Below are 21,064 nucleotides of genomic sequence, written 5' to 3'. Positions count from 1 at the left end.
AGGCTCGATGGGACTAACTGAACCATAGGGGAAAATTGACTCATCGAATGTAACATGACGAGAGATGATGATCTTTCGAGAGGACAGATCATAGCATCGGAACCCACGGTGGTGTGTTGGGTATCCGAGGAAGATGCATGGGGTGGAGTGGGGCTGAAGCTTATTATTGGGAAGAAGGTGAGGAAAGCAAAGACAACCAAACACACGGAGATGGTCATATGTAGGGTGGCGATGAAAGAGACGATAATGCGGGGTATCGTTTGAGATGGAAGTGGATGGTAATATATTGAGAAGGTGGGCAGACATATGAAGGGCTTCAGGACAAAAGGTGGGTGGTAGGTGGGAGTGAAACATGAGAGTTCGCATCATATTATTGATGGTGCGAATCATTCGTTCTGAATGACCATTTTGTTGAGACGTGTGGGGGCATGAAAATTGAAAAGTGATGTCGTTCGATGCAAAATAGTCATGAAATTGTTGGTTGTTATACTCCCCCCCATTATCACATTGAAATTGTTTAATGGTGCCACCAAATTGAGTTTAGATGAGTTTGGAGAGGTGTAAGAATTTTTGAAATACTTCAGATTTTTGTTTTAAAGGATACACCCAAACATAATGAGTAAAATGATCAAGAAATACAATATAATAGCGCAAACCACCATTACTAGTAACAGGAGATGTCCACAAATCATAGTGAATAATCTCGAAAGGTGTAGAAACAATAGAGTTAGATAAATAAAAAGGTAGTCTAGAGTGTTTGCCAAGTTGACAAGCATGATATGTAACATTATTTTTTGATAAACGACAAGAAATTGAACTATTGTATGACAGATGCTTCAAAACTTGATCGCCAGGGTGACCAAGTCGTTGATCCCACGTGGAGGGAGTGGTAGCGACAAACGCGTGACTGGAGGAGCTTGTGACACGATATAGGGGGTCGGAGCTATCACAGCGGATTAGAGGGCGACGAGTCTGATAATCAAGAACAGTAAAACGATAAGGATCAAAGTCAATAGAGCAATTATTATGAGTTTTGAATTGTCTAACAGAGATAAGGTTTTTAATAATGTTGGGTGTGATAAGAATATTTTGTAAATGAAGCGGACGATAGATATTGGAGACAGGAAAGTTTGAATGTCCCGAGGTCACAACCGGTATTGTAGATCCGTTACCGACATAAATAGAACGAGGAGTATATGAATTATTACAAAAGGAAGTGAGTATACCTGCGTTACGGTGGACATGGTCGGTTGCTCCGGTGTCCATTACCCATCCGTTTTGCCCCGGGTCCGAAAGGGACATTGTGTTGAAAAGATGCGGAAGGGAAGTAGGCTGATCGCTACTACCGAGCCATGCCCACGGGTGCTGATCATATCCAGACTGCTGATGGTGGGCCTGAGGAGGTAAAGATTGAGGTTGTTGGGCACTAAAATGGGCCGAAGAGGGTCTGCTGCCAAGCAGGCCTTGAGTATTCGATGTTGGGCTGCTCCATTGTTGGGCCGGCTGAGGAAAATGGTTCCCAGACCAAAAATTAGCGTAAGGCGACACAGGGGGACCCCACGGAGATGAAGGGCGGTGAACAGGGTGAAAAGACGGTGGGATATAAACCCAGCCATATTGACCGCTAGCTGGTGCACCGCCGGCGGATGGGTTTTGCTGTCGAGATCGGCGATTGTTACCGCCCCCACGCCGGTCATTGCGTCGGTAGGAAGAACCACCACCGCCACCACCTCGATTGGAAGGAGGGGTGGCGACGTGAAGAAGGGAGTTGGACGAGGGATTGGCAGCAAGAGAAGGAGCAACGACACGAGGATTGGCAAGCCGGGTTTCTTCTGCGGCAAGAATTGAGCGCACTTCAGAAAAGGTAGGGAACGGTTTTGACAGTCGGATGATGTTGGCAAGACCCTCGAATTTGCTGGACAATCTGTTGAGGGCGTGAATAACTACATGCCTTTCTTTGACTTTTTCTCCTAAACCTTCAAGCAAATCAGTGATTTTCTTGATTTTGTTACAGTAGTCATGAACACTTAAGTCGCCCATGGTGATGCATCGAAGCTCGTTTTCTAATTGAATGGTCGTGGTTTCTTTGTTGTCATTGAAGATAGATGAGATGTTCAACCAGATTTTACGGGCAGATGCAAGAGGAGAGTAGGTATTGGTGATGAGATTCTGGGAAATCGAATTGAACAGCCACAGCTTGACGAGATTGTCGAGCTGTTCCCATTATGTGTCGATGGGTGGCTTGTTTGGTGGGTCATAAGTATCATCGATGTGATCTTGAAGATCGTAAGCAATGCAATGAGCAGTAAAGAAGTCGCTCCAAGAATCATAGTTATGGCTGTTGAGGTCGAGAATCAAGGGAACGTAGGTCTTGATGTTGGTTATTCCGTATGCCTTGTGAGGAGGTTTAGTGAAACATCCCAAAAATATAACCCAAAAATTTCATTTTTAAAGCATTATTAAAACCATCATTTCATTACCAAAGTATAAAATCATAAACTATATGTTTCAAAATCTCATAATGTCTATCACATATCAAATCTCGTGTCAAATGTCATATCAAAATATCAGAGTAAAGCTCCCAGGCTGAAGACTGTGGTGTGTGTCATGCGATCATCCCGAGCCCTTCCCTTTGCTAGTGGAAGTACCTGAAACCAAAACTGAAAACTGTAAGCATGAAGCTTAGTGAGCTCCCCCAAACTACCACATACCATACACCCATATCATGCAACTAAGAGATACGGGCCCCGCCCACACTCTGCTGACTCTGAGATACGGGCCCCGCCCACACTCAGCTACTTCGAGATACGGGCCCCGCCCACACTCGGCTACTGTGAGATACGGGCCCCGCCCACACTCGGCTACTATGAGATACGGACCCCGCCCACACTCGGCTACTATGAGATACGGGCCCCGCCCACACTCATCTACTGCTCCAACATACAAGTATCACACAAACAACAAGTATACTAATTCTAACAGTCAGACATATATCCATAATCAAACTATACTGCAAGATACGGGCCCCGCCCACACTTAGCTACTAACATTTCATACTACGGGTCGGCCTTGGTGCCTTAGACTCGTTCCTACTGAAAGGAAACTCACCTCGTAAGACTGACTGCTGAAAAGTTGGGTGAGGGATCTCTATATGCTGCTCTGACGACACTCTGGCTATAAATTCCATAACCACACTTAATCGTAAACTGATAATCATTCTTAGGGTAAAATGACCAGTTTACCCTTGGTCAAAGTCAATGTCCTGGTCAAACTCAACCCCGGTCAACTCAACTCGTGGTCCCCTGAGTCAACTCTTCGAGTCCTTCTTCTGACTCGGCGAGTTCCTTGCATGCTAAAACAATACAGTCATCTCTAAATGATTCCAATGCTTCTAACTCATAGATCTGGGCTCTTAAGGCTAACATAACACGTAAAGTTGCTAACTTTACGTGTATACATGAAGATAAAACACTCATTACAAGCTAGAAATAGAGACCTAAGTCATTACATGGACTATGGTTGCATAAAGGTTGCAACTTTGAGCCTCTAGAACTCAATAGAGCCCAGATCTGAAGTCTCTACATCCCCAAGAGTACAAATCTCGGAATAGCCTTGGAAATGGCCCCAAAACTTACAATATTCAAGCTAGAAAAGAGATCCAATTGAATAATAGCCAAGGTATAAGCTTTATATCTTTATGAAGACAAAAATGAGTCCCAAGCTCTGGATCTCCAACCTTCCTTCTGCAACTCCAAGCTTTTGCTTCCTTCTTCAAGCTTAAGATCACAAAATGGCAAGAACTAGCTCAATATTTCACCAAAACTAAGTAGGGTTTCGAGAATGGACTATGAAGGTGATGGAGGCTGGGGTGAAGACCCATAATGTTGCTTAAATAGGTTGCAATCCCTAAGGATTAGGGTTTCCTCCTGATGGACCTACTCGCCGAGTCTATTACTGACTCGCCGAGTAGTCCACTTAAACCCCGCGATTAAACTGGCATCTACTCGATGAGTTAGGGCTACCAACTCGTCGAGTAGCTCTTATAAAATGAGCATTATATGAACTAAATACGTACCAGGAACGGGCGTTACATTTAGAGGAGGAGCTACTGTTTCCTAGCATTGTAGAGAAGGACGAAGAGAAAGCAAACAGGAGGGAAGAAGCAGAATTTTGAAGAAGAAGATAGAAGGGATCAGCTAGGGTTTGAGAGAAACACGCTCTGATACCATGCTAAGCCGTGATTTTCCCATCACTCAATTATACATTAACATACGTATTAATACAAAGCCACTTAGGCCAATACATACAAGGCTTACACAATGGGCTATCTAGAAATATAAAGGAATAATACAATGTAACATGTGATCCACTAACATCGGAGACAACAACATAAACCAGGGAGGGGAAAGGACTTTGGTCCTCTGTTGATCGAAGAAGAAAGAAACACGAACGGAAATAACCATTCGAGATGCACCGGTGGTGACTAGAAAATCGCGAGCAAGGGAGGGGCAGCCGACTGTGGGTGAATCGGAGTAGCTACTCCGGGATTCGTCTAATTCGGAGAAATAAAGAGGTGATGGTGGTGGTTCTTGATCGATACCTTCATCAGTGACAAGACAGTGGTGGTGGCCAGTCGGACTTCTACCGTAGCAACAACAAATGGAGGTGGTGACGAAGGGTTGTTCAGCGACAGGAGCAGGCACGGTTTCTCTCCTGTCCAGCAGCACACAACGAGAGCAAGGGAAGTCTGCAATGGCGATGGTGGGAGGGTGGATTGAACGACAACATCTTGAGGTCATGACCGGAGATTCTCAACAGCAGTTGCGGTGAGGTGTTTGGCTAGCTCCGATCAACAACAAAGAAAAGATAGAGGATAGAGATGGTGGTCGAATGGGGGTTCAACACCGACAGCACCAGTTTGGATGAAAGAAAACAACAACAGTCAATGGTAAGGGTGTTTATCTTGTTGTTTTTCTCAAATATTTCAGGGGTGTTTGGCAGTTAGGATTTACGAAATTGCAGGTAGAGAAGGAGCAGAGGTAGCAGTGAACGGGGATGTTTGGGCTTGCTAACCTCGACAATTGCAGGTGGAAGAAAACTGGATCGAAAGGAGGGTAGCAGCCTCCATCTTGGTTCTCTGTTTTGGCTTCAAAGAGAAGAACTGGAGAATGAGAGATCGAGATGAGTGAGGATGAAGATTGAGTGAATTTTTGTGTGATCAAAAGTAGATTTTTAGAAGTTCTTGAGAAATTGGAAGTACTTGGCAATCTCCAAAGGATTGTGGAGGTACAACACCAAATTGCCCAAGTTTGAGCCTGCCCAGAGTGGAGGCCAAAAGGATGCGTGGGAGCTGACGTGTCAGCCCACTTCACGCGTGAACACCGCCCCACCTTCCGGTGGGTTGCTTGTGGCGTGGAGCTGCAGACGAAAGAAGACGCGAGAATTGATTGGGTGATATGATTTTTTGACCGTTGAATGCTTTTGACGGTTTGTAAAATAAAAATTAATTAATTAATTACAATCCTTTCTCTATATATATCAACCTTTTTTCTCATTTCAAACACACCACACACTTTGAACACAAACATATACACTCACCAAAAAAAATATACTTTCCTCCATGGATCCAAACCAAAATAACCCACCCACCCCGAACACCCCAAACACTCCAAATGACTCGTTAGCGAATATTAGCTATATGCAATTGTTATCATCCCCCGTTCAACAACAACCCCTATTCACCAATCTTTCATACCACCCACACTACTACACAAACTTCACAACCATCTTAAGTTCCGTTATCTCAATCTCCACCCGTAAACCTCGACGATGACGACGACGACAAACGGGTTAAAGAAACCCAATCAAGTCGTAGAAGGAAAAAAAAGATCCAAGGAAAAAGAAAAACACCCAATGGACCGAGGAGGAGGAGGCAACTTTAGCTAAAGCTTGGATTTTCATATCACAAGACGGGGATGTCGGCAACGCGCAATCGGGTCAAAGCTTTTGGAATCGTGTTTTAGACCGCTTCCACGCATTATTAGGAAGGCAAACGAGTCAGACATACGACTCGGTCAATGCTAAATGGCGTGACCTTAGAGCGGCTTGCACCAAATTTAACGGCGTATTTGACAATCTAAAAAATATGCATCGAAGTGGTAGCAACGATTTCAACATTTTGTCAACGGCGTTGCACCAATACAAAATTACCAACAATGGTAAACCTTTTGGCAACCAAAAAACGTGGGAAGTTTGTCGCAATGGCCCAAAATGGGTTCTTTATTACGAAACGGCGCATTCGGGATCTACCACCAGTTCCAACAAAAGGCCAAGAACGTCCGAGTCGGACATTGGTGTTAACCTCGACCTAAATGATGAGTTCGACGCCACCGAGGGGGAGGGTCCATCGGACGTCCATCTTCGTCGACCACCGGGAAGGGACAAAGCGAGAAAGGGGGCTTCGTCTAGCAGAAAATCAACCAACGAGGACGTATTAGCGGAGAAAATCGACAAAACTCTACATTTTTTAGAAAAAAAATTTGATTCAACGGAGGAACAACGTCGGCGACAATTGGCACTCACCAATCTTCAAATTGTAAACATGGTGCCGCAAGCAAATCTCGACCCGGAAAATTTAAGGGTGTTTTTGATAATTCAACAAGATGTTCTCGACAAATATCGCAACTTGATTTTATTCTATGTTTTTTAGTAATTTAGGTTTAATTTTCTAAGTTATTTTTATGTTTTTTTTAGTATTTTAGTTTTCATTTTCTATGTGTTTTTATGTTTTTTTTGGTAATTCAGGTTTAATTTTCTATGTTTTAAATTATGTAATGTGGTTTTAATTAATATAAAATATTTTATTATGTTTTAAATTATGTTTTTATCTAATTTAATTATAAAAAAGAAAAAAAAAAGATAATTGTGGAGTGGTGACAATTTCCTAAGTTTAGTGATTTGGTGGTGAAGGTGACGTGGCGCAGGAGTGGCACCACTTTTCCGGTGGGTTGGTGGTGACCACTCCCCACAACCTGAGAGTGTGTGTGTTTCTTGTCATTGACTGTAGTCACGTGTGATGATTAAATCGGATTTTTAGTTGATTTTGATGACAACTTTATGTACAACAATTCTTGGGAATGATCTTGTAAAAAAATCTAGCCTATGTGTGATTGAACTATGAGTGTGAGGAAAGTTATCGATCGGGTGCACAAAAGGCTTGCTTCATGGAAAGCTAATTTTCTTTCATTTGGCGGAAGGTTGACTTTGACTAAGGCGGTCCTTGGCAGTCTTCCCTTGTATTTTATATCTATCTTTAAAGCCCCGAAATCGGTTGTTGACAATTTGGAGAAAATTAGAAGAAAGTTTCTATGGGGCGGCCTTGGCGAGAAGAATAAAATTTGTTACGTGGCATGGGATGTGATTCTTGGCCCTAAGAATTTGGGAGGACTTGGCATCAGCTCTTTATTTGCTATGAATCGTGCTCTCTTGGTTAAATGGTTATGGCGATATAAAACTCAGCCCAATGACTTATGGAGACAGGTGGTTCACGGTATTCACAATTTGGGCAGGAAACCACTTGAAAAATGGGGTAAAAAATCGTTGTCAGGGGCTTGGATGGATGTGGTGAAAGCCGGGATGGAATTAGAGGAGCTTGGAATTACATTTTCTTCTTTGTTCGACATTCGCATTGGTGATGGTTCTGATAGCTTATTTTGGTATGACGATTGGACCGGCCAAGGCTCTTTGGCCTCGATTTTTCCTCGCCTTATAAATCTTGACAAAAAGAAATCAGTTGTAATTTCTGAGCGGCTTTGTGGCAATCAACCAAACTGGAAATGGAAAAGGGTGGTCATGGATCAAATGGAGGCGACATAGTTTATCAAGTTGGAAGGCATTATTATGGGGGCTCATACTTCGAGTGGTGATGATACTTGGAGATCCAAGCTGTCAAGTGATGGTTCTATCTATGTCCACGACCTAAGGCACCTGATCAATTTAAAGGTCACTTGTCCGGTTCAAAATCCAACTGTGTGGATCTCCTTGGTATCGACCAATGTAGTTTGCTTTGTTTGGAGAGCTTGTTTAGATCAAATCCCTACTTCGACGGATTTGGCTATGAGAAAAGTTAATATCGCAATCTTGTCTTGTCATTCTTGTAACAGTGGGATGGATGAATCTAATCACATACTTGTCAATTGCCCGATCGCCATAGGGGCATTGAGTTGGATCCTGAATTGGTGTCAAGTTTCTGGTCAGCAATTCAATTCGGTGGCTGAGTTAGTGGATTTTGCTGCACAATGGGGGAGGTGTCCTAAAAAGAGAAATATTTTCATTGCTATCGTTTATGGATTTCTATGGTGTGGATGGAAAGCTAGGAATGCAAAAGTCTTCGATAATGCTAGGACTTCTTCGTTTAATTTGGCGGATGGCATAATCACATTGGTGTTCAATTGGGTAAAATATAGGGGCAAGTTTGGTGATTGTAATTGGTGTGTGTGGATTTGTAATCCTTTTAACATTTTGTGATTTGTTTTCTGCCCAGCCTTGTTTCTTTAAAGGCTGGTGCTAATATATTTCCACCGTTTAAAAAAAAAGGAAATAATCGGGAGTGATATAGGATAGTTAAAAAAGAAAAGGGTAATTTCAATTTGAAGTTTGGTTGACTTTCAAAAGTCAAAGTCTTCCTTTGACTTTTTATAGTTCTATTGGGCATTAAATATGCACGATTTATATTTGTGATGTCGTTTCCGTTTCTTGGTTCGCGTGTCGATAGATCCTGACATATGAACATTTTTCTTAATGTGCCTACTTTTTGTCTCAGTTGTTGGTATTCCAGAAACGCATACGGAATTTAATTCCAGTATATTGAGCTCCGTGAATTAACATTTAAAGTTTCACGATTAATAGTTTTCAGATTCGACGGATTTTACGAATCTGATTTTGGTTGAGATTAAAAATATTATAAAAATATAATAAAATAATAGACCGTGGTCTGAATTCAAAAACATGCTCAAAAGTGATTTTCGAGGTTCATAGTTGTTCCAAACAAAGCAGTGCACGGTTTGTTTCAGGAAAATAAGATAAATACTTATTTTTGTAACTTTCTCATACGACCTCCGTTTTGGATGTTCTTTATATCCACGAAATTAGGAGAACATAATCTATTCAAATGTCTTTTCCATAACTCTCAGATATACTTGATGCAAAAATTTATTTTTAACGTCACCAATAAATTAAATTTTTGATGATTTTCGATTCGATCTTCAACGATAGATGGTTCGAGCAGTTTGAGATGTTCTAAAAGAAATTATAAATATAATATATTTAATATACATTATAAACATAAAATTACACACAATTGGTCATTAATACCTAGTGGTTCGCGGTGGTTTGACCACCGAACTCTGACCGTGTTTTAACAGTTGTTACATTATCCCTCCGTTGAAAGGAATTTCGTCCCGAAATTCAACGTGTAGATAAAATATCATAAAACAATTGGTGGCATTTTCATTTCTCTTGATCCATAAATGATCTTTCTAAAGTCGTTTTCAATTGCATTACCCAAGATTGGGTACTCGTTGAATATATGACTCTATTTTAAATCCTCAAAAGAAAGGAATAGGGGATAAGATTGCATTAAGTATTTTAAAGGTTATCAAATCTTACATACGATTCTACCGCATGTACTTTCACAAATAATGAAACATTAGCACGGTTTCGTAGCTCACTTCATTGAAAGAGAGATAACAAGTGTGTCATCGGACCGACACTCCTTGAGATTTGGCATATGAAAAGTGTCGTGCACATCGTTTAGTTCTCAAGATAACTTGATATAACTATCAGGACCAAATTTGGTCTAAGAATCTCGAAGGTCCTTTGAGGTGTGGTTTAACTTGACTCGTTCTCTAAGCCGAATTATTCCTCTAAAAGAGAAGGCATTTTAAAGCCACACAGTCTCCGACGTGGAAGTCGAGAGGCTTACATCTTTTGTTCACATAACTCTCTTATGATTTATGATCAGTCTAAAATCTTTTTCCGGTTCACACAATCTTTTCGGTGATCTCGTAAGTGATTCATGGATCCAAATGCAGCATATCATATTCATGTTCTTCGCTCAGTTTCGTAACTCCAATCGTTGTTCAACATGTCGAGGGTTAGCACTATCACCCATATAAGGCTTCAAATGGTATGACCTTGATGATGGCGTGATAACTATCGTTGCAGGAAAAACTCAATTAACGAAAATGAGTATTCCATGTAATATCCAAAGTCTATCATACATGCTCAGAGCATATTACTCATGTCGAGATGGTTCATTCGGTCTAACCATTGGGGATGAATAGATATGCTTACGTCTAAGCGCGCACTCAAAGATTTCAATGATTGTCATAATTGCTAGATGAATTTACTAACTTAGTAAGAGATGATAGAGATCGGCATCTCGTGCAGTCTAACGATTTCTTTGTCATGTTCTGTTCAACTTTTCCATTTCACATGGCTCTTAGATTATTGGAAAGTGGGCAGACTTAGTCAATCTGTGGACCACTTCCTGAATAAAATCGAAACCATTATGTTTCTTTGGATAGCTTTGGTATGAGGTCCATTGACGTTGGTTCCCACTCTTACTTGGGTATTTCTCATTATTGCACTAACCTTGAGTATTCCTGACATTCTGTCTTCGATGTAGGCTTGATACTTGCCCACTAAAGGGGATATCTTTGCTTTCGAGCATGATCACCATTTCAATTCCTTCAAATCTAAGCATATTAGGTCAGATCCTGGATGAATGGGACACTCCAACCTGTGATCTTTATTCAAAACTATGCTCACGTGTTCACCATACTTAGGCGTACAAATTCGGCTCATAAAGTATCACGTCCCGTCATCCCTATGCTTGATCTGATTATCCAATCTTCACATAGCTTCACTCGCGAAGCCTTTCCTCACTCAGAGTCTCGAGTTAAACTTCTCGAATTTGAGTTGTAGGTTGTGAATGGATATTCATTGTTAATACTCGTACTCAGCGGGGTTTGGTACATTCTTTTTGGCTCCAAAACATTTGCTACTATGTCAATCTCATTACAATGTTAAAGAATCTCACGTATCATGATGACAATAAATTTCTCATTTATGTCATTCAACCAAAAGCATAGGCAAAAACCTCGTCTTAATTCATCTATGTGCAACTCAATCCTTTATGTACATGTCGTCGTATACGAACAAGTTCTCTGTTCTTTCAGAACAGTAGGATTGGTGCATTACACCATAGTTGTTCCAACTTCTGGAATATAATTTCTCGCTTATCTTTCCAGTTGGACTTTGTTTCCTTTTGGCGTTAACATAGTTGACAGATGGGCTACCATAGCGAAGTTCCTGGTGGATCACTGGTAGTATCCAACATAAATATTTTTTTGTTGTTAAAATTCCAGTGTTCATTTCTTGGGAAGAAGTCTTCACTTAAACTTCCACATTTGATCAAATTCTTCACATTTGATTAAATCCTTCACATTATATCAAATCCTTCTTATTTGATTAAATCCTTCACATTTTATCAAATTCTTCACATTTGATATTTAGGGTAAAAAGCAACTTTAGGTTCTTCTCCGACTTGTCATCATAAATGACCATGTCTTTCTTGTGGGGTAGGCTCCGTCATACTGTTTTCTTGTAGTACTGATCTAGACACAATGGGAAGGTAGCCGATTCATACCTATGACAATGTCGAAGTTTCCTCTCGGAATTGGCATGAAGTCTATAAGTAAAGATCGATCATTCATGGTTATTTTATCAGTTAAAGGGGTCGTATATGACCTGGCGTGACGCTAACAAAACTGTGTCATATAGACAACGATATTGGACTTTCGGTGGCATACGCACGAGATTGACGTGACAACATGATTTGGTAAGTGTTAAGATGAAATTTATTAAAATTTCGCTAGTAGATTTCTGACAGCTCACTAGTTGTCTTTACTCTACAGGTTTTCTCTAAACTATTGGGTTCAGGACTCATAATAGGTTTAAGTTTTGGGTTCGCAAGGATTTTTTTGCATATCCTAATTAAAAGTACTTTAGCATACAAGTGCTTAATAAAAAACGCACCAGTTACTACTGATGTTTCCTGGATTTCATTCCTTGTTCCGATCACGATTTCTCTGAATCGAGTTGTCACCTCCTGGTTCTTCAGTCTTGGGCAGTTTCACTATATTCATAACAAGCTTTTCTTTAACTAGTGTTTGTTCTAATTTTTGCATTTCATCTCTTGGTAGCATACTCCTATGAGCATCACCTATAGTGTTTCTCAAGTCGTGGCATAAACAGAGTCGATGCCCACGATTTACACATAATAGTTCTACTCGGTAAAATTTGTGTCCTTAAAAGTATATGTGGCCTTCTTTTGAACTATGATGGTTCAAACATAAGTTGGACGGTTCACAACAAAATGAAATGGATTGATTGAATACATAAGCCGAATTCGAAAAGATTCGCGAATGCACAAATGTTTCAATGTATTTGAAAGATATCTAATAGGAGCATTTGTAGAATATTATAGTTGAGTAATTAGTATTCCGAGATAAACTTCGGACATGATTTACGTTTATGATACTTATAGTTTCATGAGCAATTGAGGTAAATATTTGCCATATATTCTTAAGTGTTCACTAAAATTTTCGAGAGTTCGTAAGAGTTTTTGAACTGTGATTTCCTTTACATATTCGGGATTCCAAGTGTTTTAGTCTACCAACAAACGAATCCAATCTTGGTTGTTCATCGATCTAACCATAATTAAACATAGGTGACCAGTCTACGTCTAGTTGTGGTTCGGCCCACATACAATCAACTTAGCTAAGGTGTTTGACCAAAAATCTTGCGTTGTATTAGCATTCAAGGGTTTGAGTTTATATAACTCTATATTTGTGGGTTAAGGAATATACTTAACGTAAGAGAGTAAGCCCTAGGTTATAGACATGCTTTCCTAAGAAAGTACTAGTTCACTATAGCCAATAGCTCTGATACCAATCTGTCACACCCCGGCAGCCGACGGAAACGCCGAGGTGCGCGACATAAATCAGTAGTCACAATTACTGAATATACATTAAACAATATAAGTATAATCTTCTATTAATACCGAAATAGAAATTACATTGACAATGACTATTACTAAATCGCTACACACACCTAAAAGATTGGCGTTTACAATGGTATAGTAAAATAATGAAAAGTCTTCTATACAATTCCTTCCAACCTGTTAATAAACCTGAGAATTCATGCATTTAAAATACGTCAACAAAATTGTTGGTGAGTTCTACAGGTTTTGACATGAAGTATTTTTATAACCAAAAGCATTTTATAAAATTTTCTAATTGACCGGTATTTATAAATACGTACCTTTCTATCAAAATTATAAGATAATTGAGTTATAAAAATGTATTTGGACTCATTTATAAATACAATTTGTTCAAATCTAAAATTATAAAGTTTGGAAAAATACACATAAGTAAAACAAACTTATATCAAACTTTACGGTTCCCATGACCAAAATGCATTTTATATAAGGATTTTGAATACCAATTTATATAAAGTAAAGTCATATCACCCTTTGTGAAATCATAACATGTCAAATTCTACTCCTGAAACCTTGTACAAGCGTTCATATAGTTTGTATGTAAAACTCATAAGTTTCGAATTTATAAACTTTGTAAAATCGTGGCGTAGTATTAATTGAGTATTATCTTACTTAACTTGGGAACTGACACTTAACCAATAGGGCGAACTCCTCCCACATAACTATGGTGTTTTCGTATGAAAAACAAAGGGTTTATATAGATAACTTATTAATTGTAAGTTATTAAACCTTAATCAGCCGTGTCATAATATTAATTAAGTGTTATACAACTTAATTTATGGTATTAAACTTATCGTTTTGGATCACAAACTCTTCCACTACATACAATCACTTTCAACTAGTATAAGTGAACAAAAACCACGTATAAACAAAATATCAATTCTATACGGTAACATGGCAATTTTGGGATCTATAATGAGTTCATAACCGAACTGTGACGAACACCTCTGCACCAACACTGAAAGGTTGTGTTGAAAGCCCACACCACGTTTTTGATGACGTGATGAAAAAATTAGTGAAGGAAACGCCAATGCCCATGCTCGACTCGTCAGCTGATGGTTGTAGTTAGCAACCGATAGCGGGATGTCAACCCGTATAAGTATGTGATCCAGAAATTATACTCGACGTTCCTCGTTCCATACGAATTAACGGTCATGATACAGAGAGATTATTGCTAAGATGTACGGTCTTAGTGTGGATACAAACATAGCCCATGAAGCTTAGGAAATGATCCTAACTCATAAAGCTTTTAGAAACAAACGAAGCTCATATAGAACGTCCCGTGGGTGTGATGGATCGTAACAATGTCTAGACATCCTAATCCTAAACTTCTCGTTATAAGATTGTTGATTATTTATAATTTTGTTGTTTAGGAATCAATATTGATTGAAGTCTTATGGTATTTGGGATTCGTAAGACTTAACATATTTCTAAATTTTATTATCTGTCGTGACGAAATTTAGACAGCATAACGGCTATTTTGATAATATTTTTCAGGTTTCAATCAATGTGAAACCAACAATTCCCATAACATTCAATAAGTTGCATAATTGATACGATATATAATATATTTGGTAATGATTCTTAAAATCCGAGAATCAATTATGTTTTCATATATGACGGATTTCATATTACAGTAAAATAATTTATATTTTTATAAAAAATATAAAAATAAAATATATCGTTTATTTAAAATCATTTCTATGTGACGATCGAGAGTATAATAATAATAATTGATTTTTGGAATATTTTCAATTAATTATTATGTATTTGTTCAATCTTCGTTTGTCAATCGTTTAAGGTAATGTACATTTCTTTTGTACATAGTTATGTTGAATAACGTATTTGATTATTTGAATAATGTATTTTCATGCTTTCTCCACATGTTCATGCATATATACGAAAATGCTTATAATATGTGATTCGTCAAATATATTTACATATTTATAGCAATCTACATAACATCTTGTGATTTTTATTAATATTAATTAATATATCACAACGAAGTGTAATTATATCATTTATGGCATTCTACTATAACTTATATGATTTATACAATTTAGATTGCTATTTCATAAACTTTTGACCAATAACAAAGTATGATGTTATTTTGTGTATAAAACATGAAAATCATCAAAAGTTTAATAGACACGCATGTATTCTCCCCAAACATTAAAACAGTAAAAGAGGGGCCGTAGAAACTCACATTCGATGTGTAATCTCGATCTAGGCTCGGTTTTGGTGAAGCTTTTCGTGAATAACCGCAAAATAAACATTCTTGAACTTTGAAACACTTTGAGGTTTGTTTTATAATATTCAAAACTAAATGGATCGATTTTGTAATGATTCAATGTTGATTTTAAATCTTGTAAAATATGTGTAGGTCTGCTTTTGATAAAATAACCCAAAAGGGGGACTGCTTTTGACCCATTGATAAAATTAAGGGGCTGGGAAGGGACCTGATTTGATTTATTATCTCTACAAGGGTAATTTTGATTTAAAATACAAAAGGAGGGGGATTGGTTTTGCCACATTCATCAAATAAAAAGGGGATCGCGTTCTTCTTCATATCTGCATCTGATTGGCTGAAAAGAAACGAACGGAGGCAGGTGATGGGGCATCGGCTTCGTCTGATCAAGAACGGCAATCAATCGGAGACAACAACTGAAACCAGGGAGGGGAAAGGACTTCGGTCCTCTGTTTATCGGGGAAGAAAGAAACACGAACGGAAATAACCATTCGAGATGCACCGGTGGTGACTAACAAATCGCGAGCAAGGGAGGGGCAGCCGACTGTGGGTGAATCGGAGTAGCTACAACGGGGTTCGTCTGATTTGGAGAAATAAAGATGCGACGGTGGTGGTTCTTGATCGATACCTTCATTAGTGACAAGACAGTGGTGGTGGCCAGTCGGACTTCTACCGTAGCAACAACAAGTGGAGGTGGTGACGAAGGGTTGTTCAGCGACAGCAGCAGGCGACATCGCTTTCTCCGGCGGGTTTCTCTCCCGTCCGGCAGCACACAACGAGAGCAAGGGAAGGCTGCAATGGCGATGGTGGGAGGGTGGATTGAACGACACCATCATGAAGTCGTGACCGGAGATTATCAAGAGCAGTACCGTTGAGGTGTTTGGCTAGCTCCGATCAACAACGAAGAAAAGATGGAGGATAGAGATGGTGGTCGAATGGGGGTTCAACATCGACAGCACCAGTTTGGATGAAAGAAAACAACAACAGTCAATGGTAAGGGTGTTTATCTTGTTGTTTTTCTCAAATATTTCAGGGGTGTTTGACAGTTAGGATTTACGAAATTGCAGGTAGAGAAGGAGAAGAGGTAGCAGTGAACAGGGATGTTTAGGCTTGCTAACCTTGACAATTGTAGGTGGAAGAAAACTAGATCGAAAGGAGGGTAGCAGCCTCCATCTTGGTTCTCTGTTTTGGTTTCAAAGAGAAGAACTGGAGAATGAGAGACCGAGATGAGTGAGGAGGAAGATTGAGTGAATTTTTGTGTGATCAAAAACAAATTTTTAGAAGTTCTTGAGAAATTGGAAGTACTTGGCAATCTCTAAAGGATTGTGGAGGTACAACACCAAATTGCCCACGTGTGAGAGTGTGTATTTCTTGTCATTGACTGTAGTCACGTGTGATGATCTAAATCAGATTTTTAGTTCATTTTGATGATAACTTTGTGTACAAGAATTCTTGGGAATGATCTTGTAAAAAAATCTAATGTATGTGTGATTGAACTATGAGTGTGAGGAAATAATCGGGAGTGATATAGGATTTTTAAAAAAGAAAAGGGTAATTTCAATTTGAAGTTTGGTTGACTTTCAAAAGTCAAAGTCTTCCTTTGACTTTTTACAGTTTTATTGGGCGTTAAATATGCACGATTTATATTTGTGATGTCGTTTCTGTTTCTTGGTTTGCGTGTCGATAGATCCCGACATATGAAAATTTTTCTTAATGTGCCTGCTTTTTGTCTTAGTTGTGGGGATTCCAGAAACGCATATGGAATTTAATTCGAGTATATCGAGCTCCGCGAATTAACATTTAAAGTTTCATGATTAATAGTTTTCGGATTTGTCGAATCTGATTTTGGTTGAAATTAAAAATATTATAAAAATATAATAAAATAATAGACCGTGGTCTGAATTTTAAAACGTGATCAAAAGCGATTTTCGAGGTTCGTAGCTATTACAAACGAGGCAGTGCACGGTTTGTTTCAGGAAAATCAGATAAATACTAATTTTTGTAAACTTTCTCATATGACCTCTGTTTTGGACGTTTTTATATCCACGAAATATGGAGAATATCCTACAAGGAACATCCTAGGGTCTGAAAGGACAGTTTAACTGGACCAAAACAAAGCATGCACAATATTGGGACTCTTGGAACAAGTAGAATGCCAAAAAGTAACCAATATCTACACAATCCAAGCGAAAAGGTAGAAGCTTTATACCTTCTAAAGCTTCCAAAGATGGTGATAACTCCAGATCCATAAGCTTGACTCCTTCCTTGACTCCTTTGATGCACTAACTTCTTCTTCAACCACACCAACATCACACTTTAGGCTCTAAAACTCTCTCTCATGGGCTAGGGTTTGCTAAGAACGGTTCAAAGACTTGGAGGCTGAAATAATGAAGCAAAAAGATCCATAATGGTGCTTAAATACCCTCTAAACCCTAAAAGTTAGGGTTTCACTCTGGCACTCGCACGCCTAACGTACATATGTGTACGCCCAGCGTACTAGGGCACGCCCTACTATGCTTAGCGTACTCATATATACGTCCTCCGTACAACTCAAACTCCCAAAATCACCATTTTGCCACTAGGGTCTCCCTTTGACACTTCTTTCCAAACCAAGGGCCAAAGATGACATAATTAAAATCCAAGGGATGAATTGAAGTTACTTGAAAGATGGAGTGTTACAACTCTCCCCACTTAAATTCGATTTCGTCCTCGAAATCATTCATTACCATCCCCGGCAACCCAGCATCCTGAGGGGCACATCCACCACCATGACGTACGTCGGTCTTCTAAGGAGACAAATCCTAACGGAAAATTCCAATCCGAAGAAAATAAATCCATAGTCCCATGCAGCCAATCAACCCTACTTCACCTTGAAAATCTGTCATCCGGAAACTTGAATTTGGCCTGGCTCCCTGACAGACCGTCCATACTAACCATCGCTAATTTCATTCCCTTCATCCCCTAAACGGACTACTCAACCCTGGAAACCTGATATTCCTACCAAAAAACAAAACCGCAGATCATACTCTACTGCCGACAACTCTTTACTGGACACAGAGATTCGATAATCCTTCCAGAGAAAGCTAACACTGATGACAAAATTTCCCAGAATATGACGAACAATGGGAGACAAACTGGGAGATGAACCTTTTTGTGCCGACCGACAGTGCTTCCATTAACCCCCGAACCATTATACACATCACTGCTAGCTCATAACCACGAATACCCATGACTGGCCCGATCAGCCTCAGGCTGGAATACCAACATGTCGAATCAATTCAACCATCGCGTTGAAATTCTCAGGGTTTGTTGGCCTACCGCCTCAACCCTGCCACTCCTCTTGAGCCTCCGTGCCTATGAATTTCAGTCGGCCCACACCGGGTATCTTGGCCTACTGCATAAAGCAGGACCGCCTCAACTCTCCCAAATACAATGTGTCGCCATAGACAATCAGGAGAAAGATCTAGCCCGGTTCCCATAACCTGAAGGACAGGGACATTCTAACCCAACAAACCTCGATTTCACCATCGATAACATCATACCTTTTGCCTGAAACTCGCGACTCACACCACAAACCAAAAGATTCGCCACTTATCTCACTGACTTCCAGAATGCATGCCTCACACGGATACACTTGTGATTCTCAACACAAGTTTCCACTATAAGCCATCCCGAAATGGCCATCCATGTATCCACCCCAAGTTTCTGACTGAAGATACCACAGATCATGCAGAAAAAAGATCCTCAAACAGGTCGATAGCGAACCTTTACCAATCTGAATCCATATGATACACCAAAACCTTAGTATACATTTGACTCTCTGCCATGCCATTATCAACCTTCGAAGCGACGAAAGAAGATGATCAAACCAAGAACTTCCGCATTTCATCCGATTCCTAACAACAACTTGCGAACAAACAGGAATAAAGATACTCTCCTCCTTTCACTGCCTTGAGGGGACCTAATCACCGTCCCACACAACACTGAACGCGCACCACTATGCTGCAACCCTACCATGTATGATTCACTTATAGAACAAGTTGTTGTCCAAGCAAAACCTTACGAACTCATGGTCATACACAACCCAAAGATAGGGTATTGGTCGGACTCTCGACCCAATTCGAAGGCCATAACCCAACAGAACCATGCATATTCTTAGGGGCACAAAACCTCATCCAAAAGGAAAGATTTCCCGAGATAAAGCAACACACCACCTCCATCAATAGCAGAAGACGTCCATATCACCGATCGAAACAAGATCCCATACTTGATCAAGACTGCACAGATCCTACCCACACGAAACTAGCCCGAGAAGACTTCTAAGATGATCTCAACGGTTGCCAAACCCGAGTCTACTATGAATAAGAAATTCCACTCTACCACTAAGGGCGAACTTACCCAAGGACCAAGGGAAACATAAACACACTGCATTGGAGGGTGGGCGACACATTCCTTGCTCTTAACTGTCGCCTCTTGAATCCTTCTAGGAATTTCTGCTGAAAGATGAACTCAATGACCAATGGTCGAGGACATCCTGACACCTAAACCAGAGAATCACAAACCCACCTGGAGCTGAACATACCCGCTTCTGAAAAGGTTTACCGATCAACATCTGCCTAGCAATTCTAAAAACAACAATCCGAGTAGCAACTGGCAAAACCTTCAATGACTGACGCTCAACTTGAGAATTTCCAATTCTCCCCCACTTAGGGTTCTAACTACCACCCACTGGTTAGAAATCAAACCACAACTCAAACCGGCTCAACCAGGTACGATCATTCCTGACCATGGAATGAATAACGTTTGTCAAATGATCCTTCCCGATTCAGATTAATCGAAACCCAAGAGAAACCTGAATTTCAGCTGAAGACTCCCGGTATGCAGATCGGCATATAACGACTCCCAATAACCCAAGAATAGCAAAAAGTCAACCCGGGATACAACTTACCCAATCCATCAAAATTCCAACACAATACAATTCCCGATACCATCCCGAAGAATACAGGAGGTGTCACATTCTCAAAGGCATTTGAAGAAACCCTGACTTCTTCCTCCTGATTTACCCTGAGCAACCTGAGGGTACGCAGGAAAACTCCCCTTCGATCCCAGGTGACATGAACTAATTCCTGTTCGCAATCCAAATGACAATCTGACACCCGGCCTACCTGCGAATATGGTACCTAACTTGCCTCGCAAGATTCATGCCACATTGACTCACCTGCGGTTACCAGCGCTGAAAAACTGCCGCTAACCCCTGCGATCAACCAACCCCGAGCTGGAAATACAACCTGACCCTAGGGTCACAAGCCTGCTCACTCCTTCGAACTCAAAAAAACTGAAAGGGTACATCCCTTGCCATAGATGATGAAATTCCAATCCTTCAATCAACCATTCTACTTCCAGCTGCAAAACTCAACCGATCATAATCATCACTCCCTTCCTGAGTCCTGCGACTCGCATCCCGGCCTCGAACAAAACCCCCGAAGCCTCAAACCAACACTCACTAGGTCTGCACCAAACAACCAAAATCGATAACGCCACTGGGCTCGCACCAAATACCAGGACCATCCTCATGTCCGAGCAACCACAACCAAAAGATTGACAGGAGCAGAACCACTGCCGCGAACCATGGTATCCAACCATGCTACCTTCCCTGATTAACCCTTAGAATCTCCGAGATTTTCCTTGATTCG

At 40.2% G+C, this 21,064-nt stretch overlaps 2 protein-coding genes and 1 long non-coding RNA gene across 3 annotated transcripts; 2 read left to right on the top strand and 1 right to left on the bottom strand.

The window, feature by feature from the left end:
* Window positions 1-540: 540 nt before the first annotated feature.
* On the bottom strand, window positions 541-2,040 carry LOC145130121 (uncharacterized). The gene has a single exon (XM_079064970.1). The coding sequence runs from the start codon at window positions 2,038-2,040 to the stop codon at window positions 541-543; it is 1,500 nt and encodes a 499-aa protein (XP_078921096.1).
* Window positions 2,041-7,899: 5,859 nt separating this feature from the next.
* On the top strand, window positions 7,900-8,612 carry LOC145130120 (uncharacterized). Its single transcript, XM_079064969.1, has 2 exons — window positions 7,900-8,454; window positions 8,559-8,612. The coding sequence occupies exons 1-2, from the start codon at window positions 7,900-7,902 to the stop codon at window positions 8,610-8,612; spliced, it is 609 nt and encodes a 202-aa protein (XP_078921095.1).
* A 7,064-nt stretch (window positions 8,613-15,676) lies between these two features.
* On the top strand, window positions 15,677-16,805 carry LOC145134954 (uncharacterized). The gene is made up of 2 exons (XR_013719437.1): window positions 15,677-16,364; window positions 16,439-16,805. It is a non-coding gene; the product is annotated as an uncharacterized LOC145134954 (long non-coding RNA).
* Window positions 16,806-21,064: the final 4,259 nt, after the last annotated feature.

The sequence above is a fragment of the Lactuca virosa genome, chromosome 8 (genome assembly GCF_052849685.1).
Source record: "Lactuca virosa cultivar CGN04683 chromosome 8, Lactuca_virosa_CGN04683_v6, whole genome shotgun sequence".
Lineage (NCBI taxonomy): Eukaryota > Viridiplantae > Streptophyta > Magnoliopsida > Asterales > Asteraceae > Lactuca > Lactuca virosa.
The sequence above is the reverse complement of the archived record's forward strand: the minus strand, read 5'-3'. Positions and strand labels throughout refer to the sequence as shown.

Coding starts and splice junctions, on each gene's coding strand:
- LOC145130120 (XM_079064969.1), top strand. CDS start 7,900: ATGGGGGCTCATACTTCGAGTGGTGATGATACTTGGAGATCCAAGCTG. Junction 8,455..8,558: donor TCACATTGGTGTTCAATTGG/GTAAAATATAGG, acceptor GTTTCTTTAAAG/GCTGGTGCTAATATATTTCC.
- LOC145130121 (XM_079064970.1), bottom strand. CDS start 2,040: ATGGGCGACTTAAGTGTTCATGACTACTGTAACAAAATCAAGAAAATC.